General features: G+C 37.4%; 1 protein-coding gene and 1 long non-coding RNA gene across 6 annotated transcripts in view; one reads left to right on the top strand and one right to left on the bottom strand.

Annotated features, from left to right (window-relative positions):
• LOC147575631 (uncharacterized) overlaps window positions 1-7,541 on the bottom strand; it is a 12,940-nt gene extending 5,399 nt beyond the window's left edge. Inside the window, exons 1-2 of the long non-coding RNA XR_015242574.1 lie at window positions 7,206-7,541; window positions 2,432-2,545 (exon numbers count right to left, since the gene is read on the bottom strand). This is a non-coding gene — a long non-coding RNA (uncharacterized LOC147575631). The remainder of the gene's footprint in view (window positions 1-2,431; window positions 2,546-7,205) is intronic.
• The window catches only part of STARD6 (StAR related lipid transfer domain containing 6), a 24,617-nt gene extending 8,305 nt beyond the window's left edge, over window positions 1-16,312 (top strand). For all 5 annotated transcript variants that reach the window (XM_086683022.1, XM_086683023.1, XM_086683024.1 and 2 more), the window contains 4 exons: window positions 5,437-5,563; window positions 8,560-8,677; window positions 11,583-11,676; window positions 15,798-16,312. In XM_086683022.1, coding sequence (XP_086539148.1) covers window positions 5,437-5,563; window positions 8,560-8,677; window positions 11,583-11,676; window positions 15,798-15,999 — 541 coding nt within the window. In that variant the 3' untranslated portion in view covers window positions 16,000-16,312. The remainder of the gene's footprint in view (window positions 1-5,436; window positions 5,564-8,559; window positions 8,678-11,582; window positions 11,677-15,797) is intronic.

Genomic DNA, 16,312 nt, shown 5'->3' with positions numbered 1-16,312 from the left:
CACTCATGTTTCTTTGCATGAATGCCTCATAGTTTTTTACTGAAAACTGAATATTTAAGTCATGTACTGTGGCAACTCTGGATACAGATTCCACCCACCCACCCAGGGCTTGTTGTTATATTTGTTTTTAGTTGGGTGGTTTGTGTAGACTAATTCTGGAAGTCTATTCTGCAGCCTCTGATAATCCCTGCTCTGATTTTTTCCCTTGTTTTTATCCTTTAGCCTGTAGGAGGGATCAACATAAGCCATTTATTGATCACAAGTTGTGCTTAAGACCCCCAAACTAGCAAGATTTTTACCCTTTACAGTTGGGTCTGTGTGTGGTTTACAGGCTGTTTTCACAATTCAGCAGTTTTATGATTTTTTCCTGCACTTAGCCAGGGACAAGTAACTTAGAAGTTCTGTAACCAGTCACTCCTCAGAGGGAGCACTCATGGGCATACAGACATTCTTCCAGAACAGCAGCAAAGAGTATGATTTTATTTTAAAGTAGTCAGGATACATTATATGTCAGAGGTTACACTTAAGTCTCTAAAGGCAGTAAGGCTTCAATTCTTTGTTGATTAATCTGTATGCAGCTTGGAAAATGCTTGTAAGTCACCAACACATACCTTGCATTGAATGCCCCCGTGAGGGGCAGCCTAGGACATCCATTCTGATTGTTTCTGAATAGGAGCAGCCTGGTACATCCAGTATAATTATTCTGAGTGGGCAGTCTTTTACATCCACTCTGATTACCCCATAGTAATGGCAGCCTGGTACACCCAATCAAAATGCTTGAGTAGGACCATCCTAGTATGTACACTCTGCTTGTTCTGCATAGCTGCTACCTAGTGTATCTAATCTGATTGCTCAGAGTAGGGGCAACCTAGTATAACACTCTTTGTTTTGATTAGAGGCTTTGACTTCTTTGACTGATTGCTTTGACTAGAGACAGCCCAGTATATCCTCCTGATTGCTCTGTATAGGGGAAGGCCTGTCTCTTCTTACTGCTCTGGAGAAGGGGCAGCCTTGTACATAAACTCTGATTGTTCTGAGTCTGGGCAGCCTAAGACATCCAATCTGGTCAGTTCCGGTGGGAGAGCCTAGTACATGCATTCTGATTTCTCTGAGTTCGGGCAGCCTAGTACATCCCCTCTTTTCTAGGTGGGAGCTGCCTAGTATATACACTCTGATTGCTCTGAATACGGGCAGCCTATGTACCTACTCTGACTGTTCTGAGTAAGGGTATCCTCGTACATCCATTCTTATATCTGAGTAGGGGCAACGTAATACATCCACTCCACTTGCTCTCAGCAGGGACAATCTACTTCATGTACACAGCCTTCCACACCACAACCCCCCTGCCAGGGATAAGTGTGATCTTATGTTGTTCATCTAGCTGTTATCTCTCCCTACTTCTGGCTGGTCTTTTGTGCTTTTGCACTAGTTCCATGTAATTCCTCTAATTGTTCACTAACAAGATCTGTATTTTTTTTTTTTTTCAAAATTTTCTCCACATTTTGTTCCAAATGAAATCCATCTTCTCAGGCATAGGTGAGATACTGCCAGCTCATTTTGTCTTGCTTTTGCCCCTGAGCAGAGCCTATGCACTACTATTGGAGCTGAGTGACGCCTCCATCCATGAGCAGAAGGGGGATGTGAGGGTGACATTGGGGAGAGATGCTGCTATGACTTCAGTTTGCCCTCTTAATGTAGCAGGAAGGGGAAATAGGCCTTAGTATTTACGCCTGTTGTGCCCTGGACAGAGCCCTCTTCCTATCAGTAAATTCTGGGTGGGGTAAGGAAGCCTCAGTCTTCTCAGCAGTGCCTGCTGGGAATAGAGTTTAACAGCATGAGCTGAGTGATGTCAGTGACCCACCCCTCTAGGATAAAACCATAGCCCTAGACTGGGAGCTAGTGGGGAGAGGGAGCCCCTCCTTGTCTTCCAGGTGTGAAAAGGGGTTGGCTAGAAGCAGATCGTGGCTCAAATGCTACAGACTCTTACTTTTCCTATCTAGATTTAGTAGATATTCTTGAATAAATGTTTCTCCATTTCCTGAAAGCCCTTTGGTCATTTTCTAGAGAATTTCAATAGCTGTTTTTTAAGGTAATTTTCATCAGTTTGTTATTGTGGAACAGTTGTTGTCACTGTGGAGGAGGATTTACTAAAATTCTCACACAGCTACTCTGGAAGTCCCACCCCCAACTCTAGTATCACATAGGATATGTGAAAAATATGATCACTAAAAGCCCGTGAGTGTCTTATCATCTTACAGATGCTTCCCCAAGTTTACAGTTTCTAGTATGCCAAAATAAACACTTTATATTATTTTTCTCCTCCTCAACCTCCTAGTTACTCTTCTGGCAGTGCTCATTCACAAAAATCATAAAAGGCCATAAAGTATTTAGAGACATTAAAATTAGTATGTTGATATAAATCCACACATACCAAAAGGTTTTCATTGCTGCCTGAAATCTTCATGAAATGTATGGTCTGTAAATAAAGTGTAACTTCACATATACTGATCAGTTATTCCATATAGCAGCTAAAGCTGTTTATAAACTGTAAAAGACAAGAGAAAATAGTTAAAATATATATTTATTTAATTTTTAGAGAGAGAGCATGAGCAAGGGAGAGAGGCAGGAGGACAGAGAGAGAATCCCAAGCAGTCTCCAAGCTCAGTGTGGAGCCCAGTGCAGGAGGGACTAGATACCAAAACCCTGGGATCATGATCCAAGCCAAAATCAAGAGTGGGACACTCAACCAACTGAGCCACCCAGGCACCACGGTTAAAATATTTTTAATTTAACCTGAGGTCACTTCATGTATAATGAGCACAAAGCTTTAGTGTAGATCGTAGTAAAATATCTAATGAACTGTTCATCTTAATGATCAATAGATATAAAAATATAGTTTAGATCCAAATATGACAAAATTGTTATCTCAGAAAGAGCCATGAACACAGTAGATGCTGATACCCAAGACGCATTAATGTTTTGTTTTCAAAGAGGCTTGATATTTACATATTTTTTTAAAGCCACTAACTCTAATTAGTGAATTAAGATAAGGTCATTTTTAACTAGTAGCCTACCCTTTGCCCAATACAGAGCTTTAAGTGTGTTTTATAATCTTCCAAAAAGCGAAATAAATAATTTCTGCCTTGTAGTCATATAATACCTGTAGCTTATACTTTTCTCACCTTTACAAATGACTGGGACATAAACATATTAACCATTGAGTAGATAGCCTAAGCCAGGGGTTGGCATACTTTTTCAGTGGAGGTACAGAGAATAAGTAAATACTTTATGCTTTGCAGCAACTATGGTCTCTGTTGCACCTACTTAGCTCTGCCATTATAGCATAGAAGAACAACACATAAATAGACAATACATTTTTACGCCATTATAGCATGAAAGCATTATACATAAGTAGACATAGACAACCCATGGTGAGTAAGTATGGCTGTGTTTCAACAAAACTAATTACAAAAGCAGGAAGTACACTAGACTTGACCTATAGGCCATAGCTTGCCAATCCCTATTCTAAGCAGTAGATATGAAAAGTCACAAATCCTTAAATGTTGATAAAGTTATAGGTATATTAGATATCCCTAAATTACATGAGATAGTCAACTCTTTTTAATGAAATAGGCTTTGTGTTAGGTGATCTTGCCCAACTGTAGGCTAAAGTAGTGTTCTGAGCACAATTACAGCAGGCAAGGCCTAAGCTGTGATGTAGATTAGCTGTATTATTGTGCATTTTCGGCGTAAGATATTCTCAACTCACAATGGAGAGAGCTTATTGTAAACCCCACCAAATCTTATTTATCTTAGTGTAACCCCATCAAAAGTCAAGGAAGATATGTATATGTTAGTTAGAAATATCAAAAGGTTAAAAACTCTTCATACTCCAAGTTTACAATATAACTAGAGAGAGAAATAACTCATTATGTAAAAAAACAATCAGTGGTAGTATATACATATCCCTTAATAATTTTGTACTTAAATTTTAACTGTTATCATATCTGACTTCTTTTTCACAGGACCTGATAATTATTCAGGTTGTTTTCTCATTGTCTTATACAGAGCTTCATAATAAGCTCTTTAAAACTTTGTAGATCTGAAGGAAGGAAACATTACATAGTAAGGAAATTTGAGGATATCTTATAGAGAAAATTAAGGACTAACTGAGCTTTTAAAGAGAAATTAACATACAAAGAAATAGTCTAATGAATTCCTTATTTGTTTCCCAAATCATAAAAACAAAGTTTCAGAGGAAGAATCCTTCATAAATATGACTATTTAGTGTAACAATACTGTTTGGTTTTTATCTCACTCCCCCCAGAAATTATAACTTTTTAGAGGTTTAAAATTTTGATTTTACTTAAACCTATCCCCTCAGGTTGGAAAGAATGATTAACTGGGAGAAGAGTAGAGCCAATATTGTTCAGACTTCATTTTAGTTCAACAACCTTCTCCTAAATACTGACTTTTAATCCATTTTTCTCACATTGTCTTAATTTCATTGATGGATAGCCAAATCTGATTTCACTGATGGATAAACACAAAGGTTAGTTACTTGCCCAAATCCTGACATGCAAAAAATAAATGTAATTCAAAAGTCAGTGTCTATAAATAAAGTTCAGTTGTAACACAGACATGCCTATTCATTATATATTGTCCATGGCTGCTTTACTGCTACCCTAGCTAAGTTGAATAGTTGCAACATAGATCATGTGGCCTGCAAAGCCTGAATTATTTACCGTCTGGCCCTCTCCCAGAGAATTTGCTGACCACTGCTTTAGACCACATTACATCCATAAATTAAGAATTGGGCCTGGGGGCCTGGGTGGCTCTGTCTGTTAAGCAGCTGACTTCGGCTCAGGTTATGATCTTGCTGTTCATGAGTTCAAGCCCCTCATCAGGCTTTGTGCTGACAGCTCAGAGCCTGGAGCCTGCTTCAGACTTTGTGTCTCCCCTCTATCTCTCTGCCCCTCCCAGCTCGTGTTCTGTCTTTCCGTCTCAAAAATAAATAAACATTAAAAGATTTTAAAAAGAAAAAAAAAGAATTGGGGCTAAAAGATACTGTACGTATAAACACACAAACTTCTCATCAATTGCATTTGGCTTATGATAAATATGGCAGGTAAATATTTATGAGAAATATTTTAGAAAAATCCTAAAAGAAAGTAGCCCCTCTAATAAGACAACTATAAAACATTATAAACAAGATATGTAGAAAAATGCATCTTGAAATAATTTATATTAATTACTGCAATGTTTATTTCAATAAACCTGGCTACTTCCAATTGAATAGTAGTGTTCTGAATTGCTGATATTACCTACAAGTGTTCTTTACTGCTATTTGCTAAATTAGCCTACTATGGTACATTATATTTTGAGCTAAGCCTAAACCAGTAAAATTTTGTATTTTCTCTATTTTGTTAACTATAGATATCGTGTTGAAGGAATAATTCCAGAATCAACAACTAAGCTATCTGAGTTCCTCTACAAACCTGAAAACAGAGTTACATGGGATAAATCATTGAAAGTGTACAATATGGTACACAAGATTGATTCGGTAATTTGCTGTTTGATATCAGACTTCTACTGTATCAATATATTTTTAGTTTTATTAGTGATTTGAATATATTAAACCTGTATGATTATAGACACTTCAGATTTTATAGACTCAATTGAATTGAAATCTTTATAAAAGCCTTAAAACTTCCTTCTTTATTAGTCAAACGTTTAATTCTAATTAGCTTTATTCTCTTGTAAAGGCTTAGCACTTTCTGAATCTATCCAGCTTTCACGCAGACATGTGCCTTTGGTCTTGAGGGGATTGAACTTTATGTATTCACCTCCTCCATTAGGTAGAAAAAAAGATGAAGCATGCCTTCTTGATGGGAAGTCAGTAGATTTATCTTAATCATAATACATTAGACAGCAGGAACAGTGCAGACACATACTGTAACTGTTTTTTTAAGAGTAAGGTTATAGTATGGAATAATATCTATATATTGTGGTTATATAAACCTATATATCTACTTATATAGTTGTGGTTTTAGGACCTTTCACATACATTGTCTCAAACAGATGAACAGGGGGAATAAAAACAAAGAGAAAAAAGTACAGGTAATTAGAGTAGAAAGTTTAAGTCACAGAGGTGGGAGGAAAGACCAAATGTAAGAGACAAGAAAAGCAGCACACTATAGACCTCTTATTTATTAAGACAGCTATATTTTATGGTATGTACATTACACCCCAATAAGCTGTTTTTAAAAATCGGGTCATAAAGTGAACTTTCATGATTTTCATAGACAATTACACATGTAAAACTTCAGGTCACTGGGTCTTTGGTTCTTTGAGTCTCCAAACCATATTCCACACGTCAAAACAAATATCCTACTTATCTGCCATCACCTTATCATCTTCTCAGAACTTAGGTTAACTTTACCTCCTTTTATTAAATTGATTTTAAAGCCTGGGAGTTGGGCGAGGTTGTAGAAAAGCCCAGGAAAGTAAATGTTTCATTTTATAGAGAGCACCTGAAGTTCCTATCCACAAAAAACACCTATCTATTACTCTCTTGGGATTTAAACATACAGTTTGAGAAGCATAGTCCACCACAAATGAAGATTCACACATTTGGACTGTCTCTTTAATGACTGCGTGACACTAATTGCACAGTCCCTTTTATACTTCATATGTTCCTGCTGTTGCTGCAAATCAACTGTAATAACTAGATTTGTCATCAAAAAAAACTTAACTGATCCAGAGAAATTATGTGACTTGCCCAAGGTCGCATACCAGGCAGAACCATGCCTTAACACTTGATCTCCTGATTCCAATTCTATGTCCTTTCCAATATATTACAGAATCTCTGAATACCATTACACTGCACCAAGAATTCTTTTACCTTCCTATGAATGTTTATAGTATGCATCTCCAGGGATGTTTTAATTGACTCATTCACCTGCATTGGTGAGAGAGGGATCCCTACTCTAGGGTTTATGAGGGTGATCAAAGACATGACATCTGACACTAGACAAATGAGATCAACACCAGTTTATCAATCATTAGTCACAGTCCAGGAGAGGAGGACTGTTACAACTTTGTCAAATTGGCATTTGTTAAGTGGAGCACAGGGTGCCAGATGGTGAGCCACAGTTCAACAAAAGACCACAAGAGAAATTGAAATAGAGAAGTTTCTTACTCACAAGTCCTGGAAAAGGTACACGGAACGCCTCCAGGAGCCACATGGGGAGGTCAAGGCAGGCCGCAGGCAGAGAGAGGCAGGCCCTGAGGCACCTGAGCGTCTGTGAGTAGAGTGCTTTGGGATTCCTGAGCTAAGGCCAGATTGGCCAATTCAAACCAAAAAGAGCAGGTCACTTTGTAAAACACAAGTCCCAGAGGTGTCCAAGGACCTCACGAGGGGAAGGTTGTGGGAGGCAGGGGAGACCATTGATCGGAAGGGGTGTTGGGGAAGTTACATCAGGAACTGACATTTCCTTGTGACTGTGGTGACCAAGGCATGCGCTTGCGGGGGGGGGGGGGGGGGGGGCGGGGGGTGGCTAGTGTCAGTTTAAGGCCCCCACAGGTGCAGTGGCCAAACAAAAAGTTTACTGAAGCAGCAATACCATGGAGTAGCTTAGGTAAACTCCCAAGGACACACCGCCATGGAGGGTGACATGGGAGTTGCACCCAGGAGCAGAGTAAATAACCAGAGGTTGTGCAACACCGGCGTTGTGGTGTCAAGAGGTTGAGGTGACCCCTGACTCCTACAGGAGGCTGTGATTGGTTGGATCAGTTCTGCTGTCCAGCAGGGAACTGAAACCCACCACTCAGGGACAAATAAGAACTGTGGCTGATCCTGTGATAAGGGGCATTGCCTGACAAAGGGGCCTTACCTGTAGGAACAGAATGGGGAGAATACCTTGCAGTTAGGCCATTTAAGACTCTCCCAACTTCAGCAGACGTCAAGGCGGCGCATAATACTGGTCCTTAATTTTAAGGACTTATACCACAGGGTGCTAAACCAATATATTTGTCAGAATATATTACCTAATCAGTGTGGACTGGTAGAAATACACTGGGAATAAGGAACATGGGTTCTAGTTCTGTACTTATCTCTAGTTTTGCATGTGATTTAATCTGTTAGGCTTTGGTTCCTTCGTCTAAAAATTTAAGGAGTAGATAATAACGAAATTCCTTTCTGAATTTTCTGCGCTTACATTAATTCCTCACCAGATATTTGATTTCCAGATTACTTTCTCCCATTTCTGTACATTGCCTTTTCATTTTATTTATGGTTTCCATTGCTGTGCAGAGCTTTTTTGTTTGATGTGGTCCCCCTTGTTTATTTTTGCTTTGGTTGCCCTGTGTGTATGGTTATAGATCTAATGTTCCTCTAACACTGAAAACGCGAGCAGATTTGATGATGTTCTTCTAACTTCAAAGCCCCCTTCTTTTTCCAAATAGTAGCTAATGTTATGCAGTGAAATTCTCTGGGGAGAGATACAAAGGATAGATATGAAGTAACTGTTGCAATCTTTATGGTTTGATTTGTTCCAGGACACATTCATATGTCATACCATTACACAAAGTTTTGCCATGGGCTCAATTTCCCCCCGAGACTTTATCGACTTAGTATACTTCAAGCACTGCGAAGGGAATATGGATATTATCAGTTGTAAGTTGAAGCATTTTGCCCATATTTTGGAATTACTATGAGTCATTAATAAATTTTGTTTTCCTTTAACTCACAGTTTGGGAGAAACTGCTTTCAATTAATTTGTTATTCTCTTTATTTGGTGAGACCAATAAATGTATGTATAATATAGACAAGCCTGAGTTTTACCCAACTCTGGAGGTGCCATTTATATCAGTCAATAATTATGGCATCTCTTGGCCTTTTTGCAATTTATACCATGCAGCACTGAGTATAGACAGATAACTTGTAGGCTGAAACTTCACAGCATACATTTTAAAACTACTAAGACACAAAGTTAATCTTTGGATATGCTATGTTATATATGAATTATGTAGATTGGGCATATCCAGTAACTGATAAAATTCCTGAAGAAATTTTCATTAGATGAGTCTTTACATAAATGTGCTTATATTTCTTTTAGAAATTGGAAGTTTTGATATCCTTAGCTCTGTGTCACTCTGTAAATGTGTCACTCTGTAAAATGCAAATGTGTATAGTCTTTTCCTAACTTGTTTTATTCACTTAACACATACCAGTTCATACTTGGACTCAGATAAATACAGTAACTCCTGGTGAAGGGATTTTGGTAGGACAGTAGCCTAAAGCCCTGTTTTTCTCCAGAATTCAATTTAATCTCACCATTCCTATCGGAATAATCTTCTCTATTGTAAACTACTTGGGAGTAGGGACAATTAAGTGTTGTAATTATTATATTCCAACAAAGTTTCAGTTATTCTATGTCTGTAGTACTCTAAATTTCAGATACTAGACTACTACATAGTTCTGCCCGCTCAAACACAGCTCTGTTGCAGCATAGCAATAAGGCCTGATATTCATCACTTGTATGTGGCTATCCCTTGTAGTTTCATATAGTCGTCATTGAGTTGTCTCCTTTTAAAATGAGAGTGCATAAAAGTTTATTCACCATCTACAGCACAAAATACTATATGTCTGAATTATAGATCTGTTATTTTCTGTATTTGAAGGAGACCATTTCAATCTCATTTTTAGTGGTCAGAGGGAAGGTAAAAAAGAAGTATGGAAGAAGTTAACATCAACAAATAGTAGTAGTAATCCGTCATTCAGTGATCAATACTAAATTTGCTTTAAGCAATTTTCTTAAAATGAATTTTTGATGAATACTGAGTTTTCTTCTTAACGTTCCTTTTGTTGTCATTTAACTTACTACGCAGCTTGCTTTGAGCTAAATATTTTGTGTGCATCATTTCACCAATGAGGAAACTAAAGTTCACAGAAATTAAGCTACATTAGCTAAGAAGCAGCTGAACCAGAACTAAAACTCAAGTCTTCTGACTTTCCAAATTCTGGGTTAACTATATGCCTCATAAAAGATCCACACTTGTTTGTGAAATACAACCAAAAAAGTTTTAAAGAAAGACCAGGATAATCTCCGTATTTTAAACAGAGAAACACTATGTTAATCTCACTTCCAGCAGTACCGTTATGCCAGCACAATAGGACCTGTTGAGATGATGAACTCGCCGTGAACAGGGAAAATCCATTCAGCCTCATTTGTCCGTTAAGTGATTTACATTGCATTTACCACAGAATTGATTGCCTGTGTTAAAATCCTAAAAGAGAAGTCACCATCTCTGACAAGAGAAGGATTCAGTTGCCAAGAAAAAAACAAATATATTTTTAAAAATACTTTTAGGGCACCTGGGTAGCTCAGTTGGTTAAGCCTCTGACTCTTGATTTCGGCTCAGAGGAGGATCTCATGGTTGGGAGGTTGAACCCCACGCTGTCAGCACAGGAGCCTGCTTGGGAGTCTCTCCTTCTGCCCCTCCACCGCGTGCATGAGCACACAAGTGCGCTCGCTCTCTCTCTCTCTCTCTCTCTCTCTCTCTCTCTCTCTCACACACACACATAAATAAATAAATACAATGTAAAAATATTTTCAGAAAGGGTATATATAATTATCATAAACTTAGAATCAAATCACCTCCCTTCTACATTCACACAGAGTATGGCTATGCCACACAGTTCTTAAAACAAATCTACTGATTTTTAATTATCCTCTGAATTAGCTACAGGGAATTGGCAGAAAAGAGCATTTAAACCATCTTTCCTGACAGACCAAATAACTACATCAAATATTTTATTTAAAAAATGATTAACAATTTATATGTAAGTATTGAATCACTATATTGTACACCTGAAACTAATATTCCACTGTATGTTATCTAACTGGAATTCAAATAAAAACTTTAAAAATATACAGGGGCGCTTGGGTGGCTCAGTCGGTTAAGCGTCTGACCTCAGCTCAGGTCATGATCTCACGGTCTGTGAGTTTGAGCCCCACATTGGGCTCCGTGCTGACACTCAGAGCCTGGAGCCTGCTTCCGATTCGGTGTCTCCCTCTCTCTCTGCCCCTCTTCCACTCATGCTCTGTTTCTCTCAGTCTCAAAATTAAACATAAAAAAATTTTTTTTAATATGTAAAAAAAGGATCTAACCCTAAAAAAATAATAATAATAAATGGTTAGTAAAATTTATAAACCTGATATCTTCATAGAATAGTCTTTTCCTTTGTCATTTTTTTTGCTTCAAATCTCAGGAGCTAATTAAATGATACTTTTACACATTTTCTTGTATGTAAAAGGTAACAACATCTTTAGAGATACTAGAATGAGAACATTTGAGAGGACAATAGTGCTCATACAGGCATTTTCTCAGTTTTGACCTGTGTGCACATACATATGTACAAACATACATACACAGGTATAAAACTAATATCAATGCTGACAATAACTAAATTAAATGCTATATCACACATTTTTTTTAATACACTACTTCAAATAGAATTTTTCATCCTTGTGGAATAGTGTTCATTTCTTTCTTTTTTTTTTTTTTAAATCACTTAGCTAACAGTGTGGATTTTCCAGCATACCCACCATCGTCAAATTACATACGTGGTTATAACCATGCTTGTGGCTATATATGTTCTCCTCTGAAAGAGTAAGTGTTACTTGCATTTATTTTATTTTAACGGCTTTTAGTTCAATTCTTAACTAAATTCCTAACTCATTGGTACAAGTATATGCCAGCATATTCTGTTAGGGGGGAAAAATTGCCCCTAAGTGTAATTTAAATGACAATTTTTATAAGTGTTTTCATCATGAGAATGGATAATTCCCTACAAAGTATGATGTGAGGTCTCTGGGATGAGTCACACATACACATGCATTGCCTGTCCCCCATCCCTTCACCCCCAGTTAACTTTCACCTGATGCTTCAGATTTCCCCATTAGAGTCACTTCTGTGAATTATTAAGCAATTTTTGTAAATTACACTTCCCAAGAATTATAATATATTCACTATTATCAGCAATGAATGCTTCGTCCTAAATGAATTCTTTCCAGTGGACCACCTACAGATACCTGCAGAATGAGATGTACAGTAGGTAAATTTGGAAAGAGCTGGAGAAATCAGAGATGAGTCACTGCCCACAGGTGACCAGCCTAGGGGTAAATGGTGACATAAAATACACATATTTTGTAAATGTATGTACATTAATTCAAGGTAGTTCATCACAAATTCCTTAAGTTTTGATTTTTGCTAAATGATTTTATATAAGTAAAATATATCAGCACATAAAAACTTGTAAAATTTTTTATTGGCCAGATATAAACCTCTCAATAGGAGGGGAAAAAAAACTTATGTGAAGAAAGTCAAAATAAAATTACATTTTAGGCTGTATTCCTTAACGTGTTCTCTACTGCATTAGAGAACCAAAAGAATTTCACAATTATGTACATTAATGGACAGGATCATTGGTGCAGATGATATGATGGTGATACATGGTCTTTCTACCCACCTGTCACTTTTGAATCTATGGTCAAGACTGCATTCTCCACAGCAGGAGAAAGCAACACAAGGGAAGGGGTAGTGCTCCGAATCAACTGGGTAAATCAGCCACTGGCGGGGACTCTAGTCAGGAAGCTACACACTCTAAGGTGTGCATCACAGCCTGAGGCCCCGTCTTGCATCTTGTTAACTTTCCACTGTCAAAAACATGGAACAAAGGGTGATCTAGACGTCCCATTTCGGGCAAGAGCCCTGCCTAGCATCCTGTTAGAGAAAAGATGGTTTCATTCATAGTCTCAGAGAAAGGTACGAATAGAAAATGATTCTTCTGTGCCACGCAGCACAACATTTTGGACAACCAACATTTGTAAACTAGTCATGTAGTAAACTTACAAAACTTATTATCAGGGGGCACCTGGGTGGCTCAGTTGGTCAAATGTCTGACTCTTCGATTTCGGCTCAGGTCATGATCTCACGGTTGGTGAGATCAAGCCCCACATTGGGCTCTGTGCTGACAGCATGGAGCCTGCTTGGGATTCTCCCTCTCCCTCTCTCGTTATCTCGTTCTCTCTCTCTCTCTCTCAAAATAAATAAACTTAAAAAAGATTATCAGTAGTAAAGGCACTTTTCTAGTAAATACTGGAAACTCAAAGAGATTTAAGACCTTACCCACGGCTCGTGAATATTCTCAATCCTGCCACCAGAGACACTTTTGTGAAAATAGTCTAAACTGCATAGAGAAGAGTATGGGAAAGGGACACTCACACAGTTTGTGGGAGCAGTGGTCTTTATACCCCCCAAAAGAATTTTGTAAAACTGTACTCCACCTTGCGTATTTGTAAGTTGATATTGAAATTCTGCATAGGATTAAATTTAGAGGATGCAATTTATGGCACTTTAAGTATTGATACTTTTTTAAAAAGTGTTATATCACTCTTGTAAGCATATCCAATAGACTCTAAATACCATAGTAAGTTGAAACCTACCATAACTCAATTTCAAAATACAGGCAAACTTCAACACTCAGAAATTTACATCATTCTTTTTCTCCTTGATTCCCACATTCTTATTTTTTTCCCTCATATAATTTGATCCTAATAGAATATATGTTGAGGCACCTGAGTGGCTCAGTCAGTTAAGCATGCAATTTAAGCTCAGGTCATGATTTCATGGTTCATGAGTTCGAGCCCCACATCGGGTTCTGTACTGACAGCTCAGAGCCTGGAGCCTGCTTTGGATTCTGTGTCTCTGTCTCTCTCTGCCCCTCCCCCCCTCAAAAATAAACATTAAAAAATAAAAATAAATGAATGTTACAAAATATATGTTGTATTAGATTAAATTGTTATTAAAAAAGCAAAATAAAAATATATTACTAAATGTTACATAGCTATTAAATATAAAAGCCAACTGTTACTGAAAACATGCCTTGATTATTAGCAAAACTTAGGTAGCATTTGCTCTGTGCCAGGCAGTCTATAAACAGTCTACATATATTGGCTCATTTGGTCTTCCCAATAACCTTATGAAGTAGGTAGTATTACTATCTCCATTTTGTGGAAAAGAAAATGGAAGCCGGGAGAGATTAAGTAATTCTCTCATGGCTAAACATAGGTAATAGCAAAGCTCAGCTTTAAACCAATCCAGACTGTCTCCAGAGTCCATGCTTCTAACTGTTACACTCTTTTATCTGTGTATTGGTGATACTAATAAAATGAGATAGCACTTACTATTGTCTACTCCAACTTTGTAAGTACTGAGAAATTTTTTTTGAATAAGTGGGTTAAAATGAAAAGAGTATAATTCTAGGACTGTCATTAAATGCCTTTGAAATTCTCTTGTGTTATGTACCATAAATTACATAGAGACCTATAATCAAAAACATTTTTTAATCAAAAACTATTTTTAATGACAAATAATTTAGATCCATAAATTTTATTGAAAGCAAAGAATTGACAACATGATTTATTACCCAACTCACTTCCAATTAATCAGATTTTTCCTTTGGGATCTCAGAGTTGTGTTTTTTGTTTGTTTGGTTGGTTTTTTTTTTAGTAGACTCCAAACCCAGTGTGGAACCCAACATGGGCCATGAACTCATGACCCTGAGATCAAGACCTGAGCTGAGATCAAGAGTCAGATGCTTAGCTAACTGAGCCACCCAGGCTTCCCTCTCAGAGATTTTTACATGCCAGAGCAAAGCACTGTAGTATCACTCAGTACTATTCAGGGAGGGTGACGGGTATACTTGTGTTCTGTAAAGCAACAGAGGATCATATGAACATGCTGGTGGGAAAGAAGAAGCCTACATCTCCATCAAAGATGGTCTCAGATGAGTTTAGGGAAAAGGTACATGTGAAGGTTAGAGACCTGAAAATTTATTCCCTTAAATGTTATTATCCTCTCACACCCTTTGGAAAGTCTTCACATACTCCGGTTTGAAGATCACTGGGTTAGAATACGAAGTACTACAGTCTTCCTAATGTCACTTGGAAAGAATATTTCCAAATGTTAAATGCACAAAACCTTTGACCTAGAAACTCTATGTGTTTGTAGAAATCCAAATGGATCCATTACAAAGATGTTTTATTGCCACTTTATTTGTATAGCAGCAAAAAGTGAGAAACAACCCAAATGATAGTCCAGAAAGGTCTGGTCACATAGAGAATGAAATACTGTATGCAGTCATGAAAAATATCTAGGCTGATTGGTATGTCTCAACACAGAAAGAAGTGCATGATGTCCTACTAAGAGGAAAATAAAACTAGTTGCAGAAAAACACATCTCATTTTTGTAAAAGCAAAAATGTGTATGTGTATATATGTGGGGTAGGCAAACGTATATGCATATATGTAAGCTATCTTTATATATACATAGGCAATAGTCTGAAAAGATCCAATCAAAAGTATAGTAAATATCTCTGGGAAACAGAATAAGGAGAATAATTATGAAAATTCTGTTTTGTTTAAATTTTTGTAAGCACATATTAATTTCGTAATTTAAAAAAGTTAACAAAATGACAAAAAGGAAAAGCTGACTGAAGACTGTAACATATAGTCTACTTAATATTTTTATGTAAAATGTTTGAGTGCAAATCACTCTGCCCTTTTTTGTGCCCTTCCTTCCTCCCCGCCTTCAGTAACTGTTTGTCCTATCATAAGCACCACGAAGGGAATTGATGGTGAATAAGACAAGGATCCTGCTTTCTATGAAATTATAAATTCAGTAGATAAATCCAAAAATCTTTATACTTTTACTGCTTCCTTTGTTTATAGGAACCCAGCACATTCCAAACTAGTGATGTTTGTCCAGACAGAAATGAAAGGAAAATTGTCCCCATCAATAATTGAAGCAACCATGCCTTCCAACTTAATAAGCTTCATCCTCAATGCAAAAGATGGAATAAAAGCACACAGAATTCCATCAGGACACGGATCTCATCCTAACGGCCACTCATCTTTCCTAAAAAAGAAATGAGGCCACAGAAGAGCATGCGTGGCAGTCATTGCCACTCACCTCCAAGTCAATGTGCATAAATACTGTTAAACTTTGCTAGACGGTATCCTTGTACAAATTACTGAAGGCACCTTGTGAAAATAAGAACTCACAGTCGTACAAGAGAACAGCATTCAATATAGTTTTTAATCTCATATAAGAATGATGTGAATAACAAGTGTCCTTTAATGTACTTTTATCTTTTGTTTTGTTCCCCCTGGAAAATGCCCTGCAAAAGAATCAGTAAGAAAGCATACACAGTCAGAGGTCAGCATTAATTAAAAATTAAAATATA

The sequence above is a fragment of the Puma concolor genome, chromosome D3 (assembly GCF_028749965.1).
Source record: "Puma concolor isolate L17-30 chromosome D3, mPumCon1.1.hap2, whole genome shotgun sequence".
Classification (NCBI taxonomy): Eukaryota; Metazoa; Chordata; class Mammalia; order Carnivora; family Felidae; genus Puma; species Puma concolor.
Note: the sequence above shows the minus strand (reverse complement) of the source record. Positions and strands in the feature narration are given on the sequence as shown.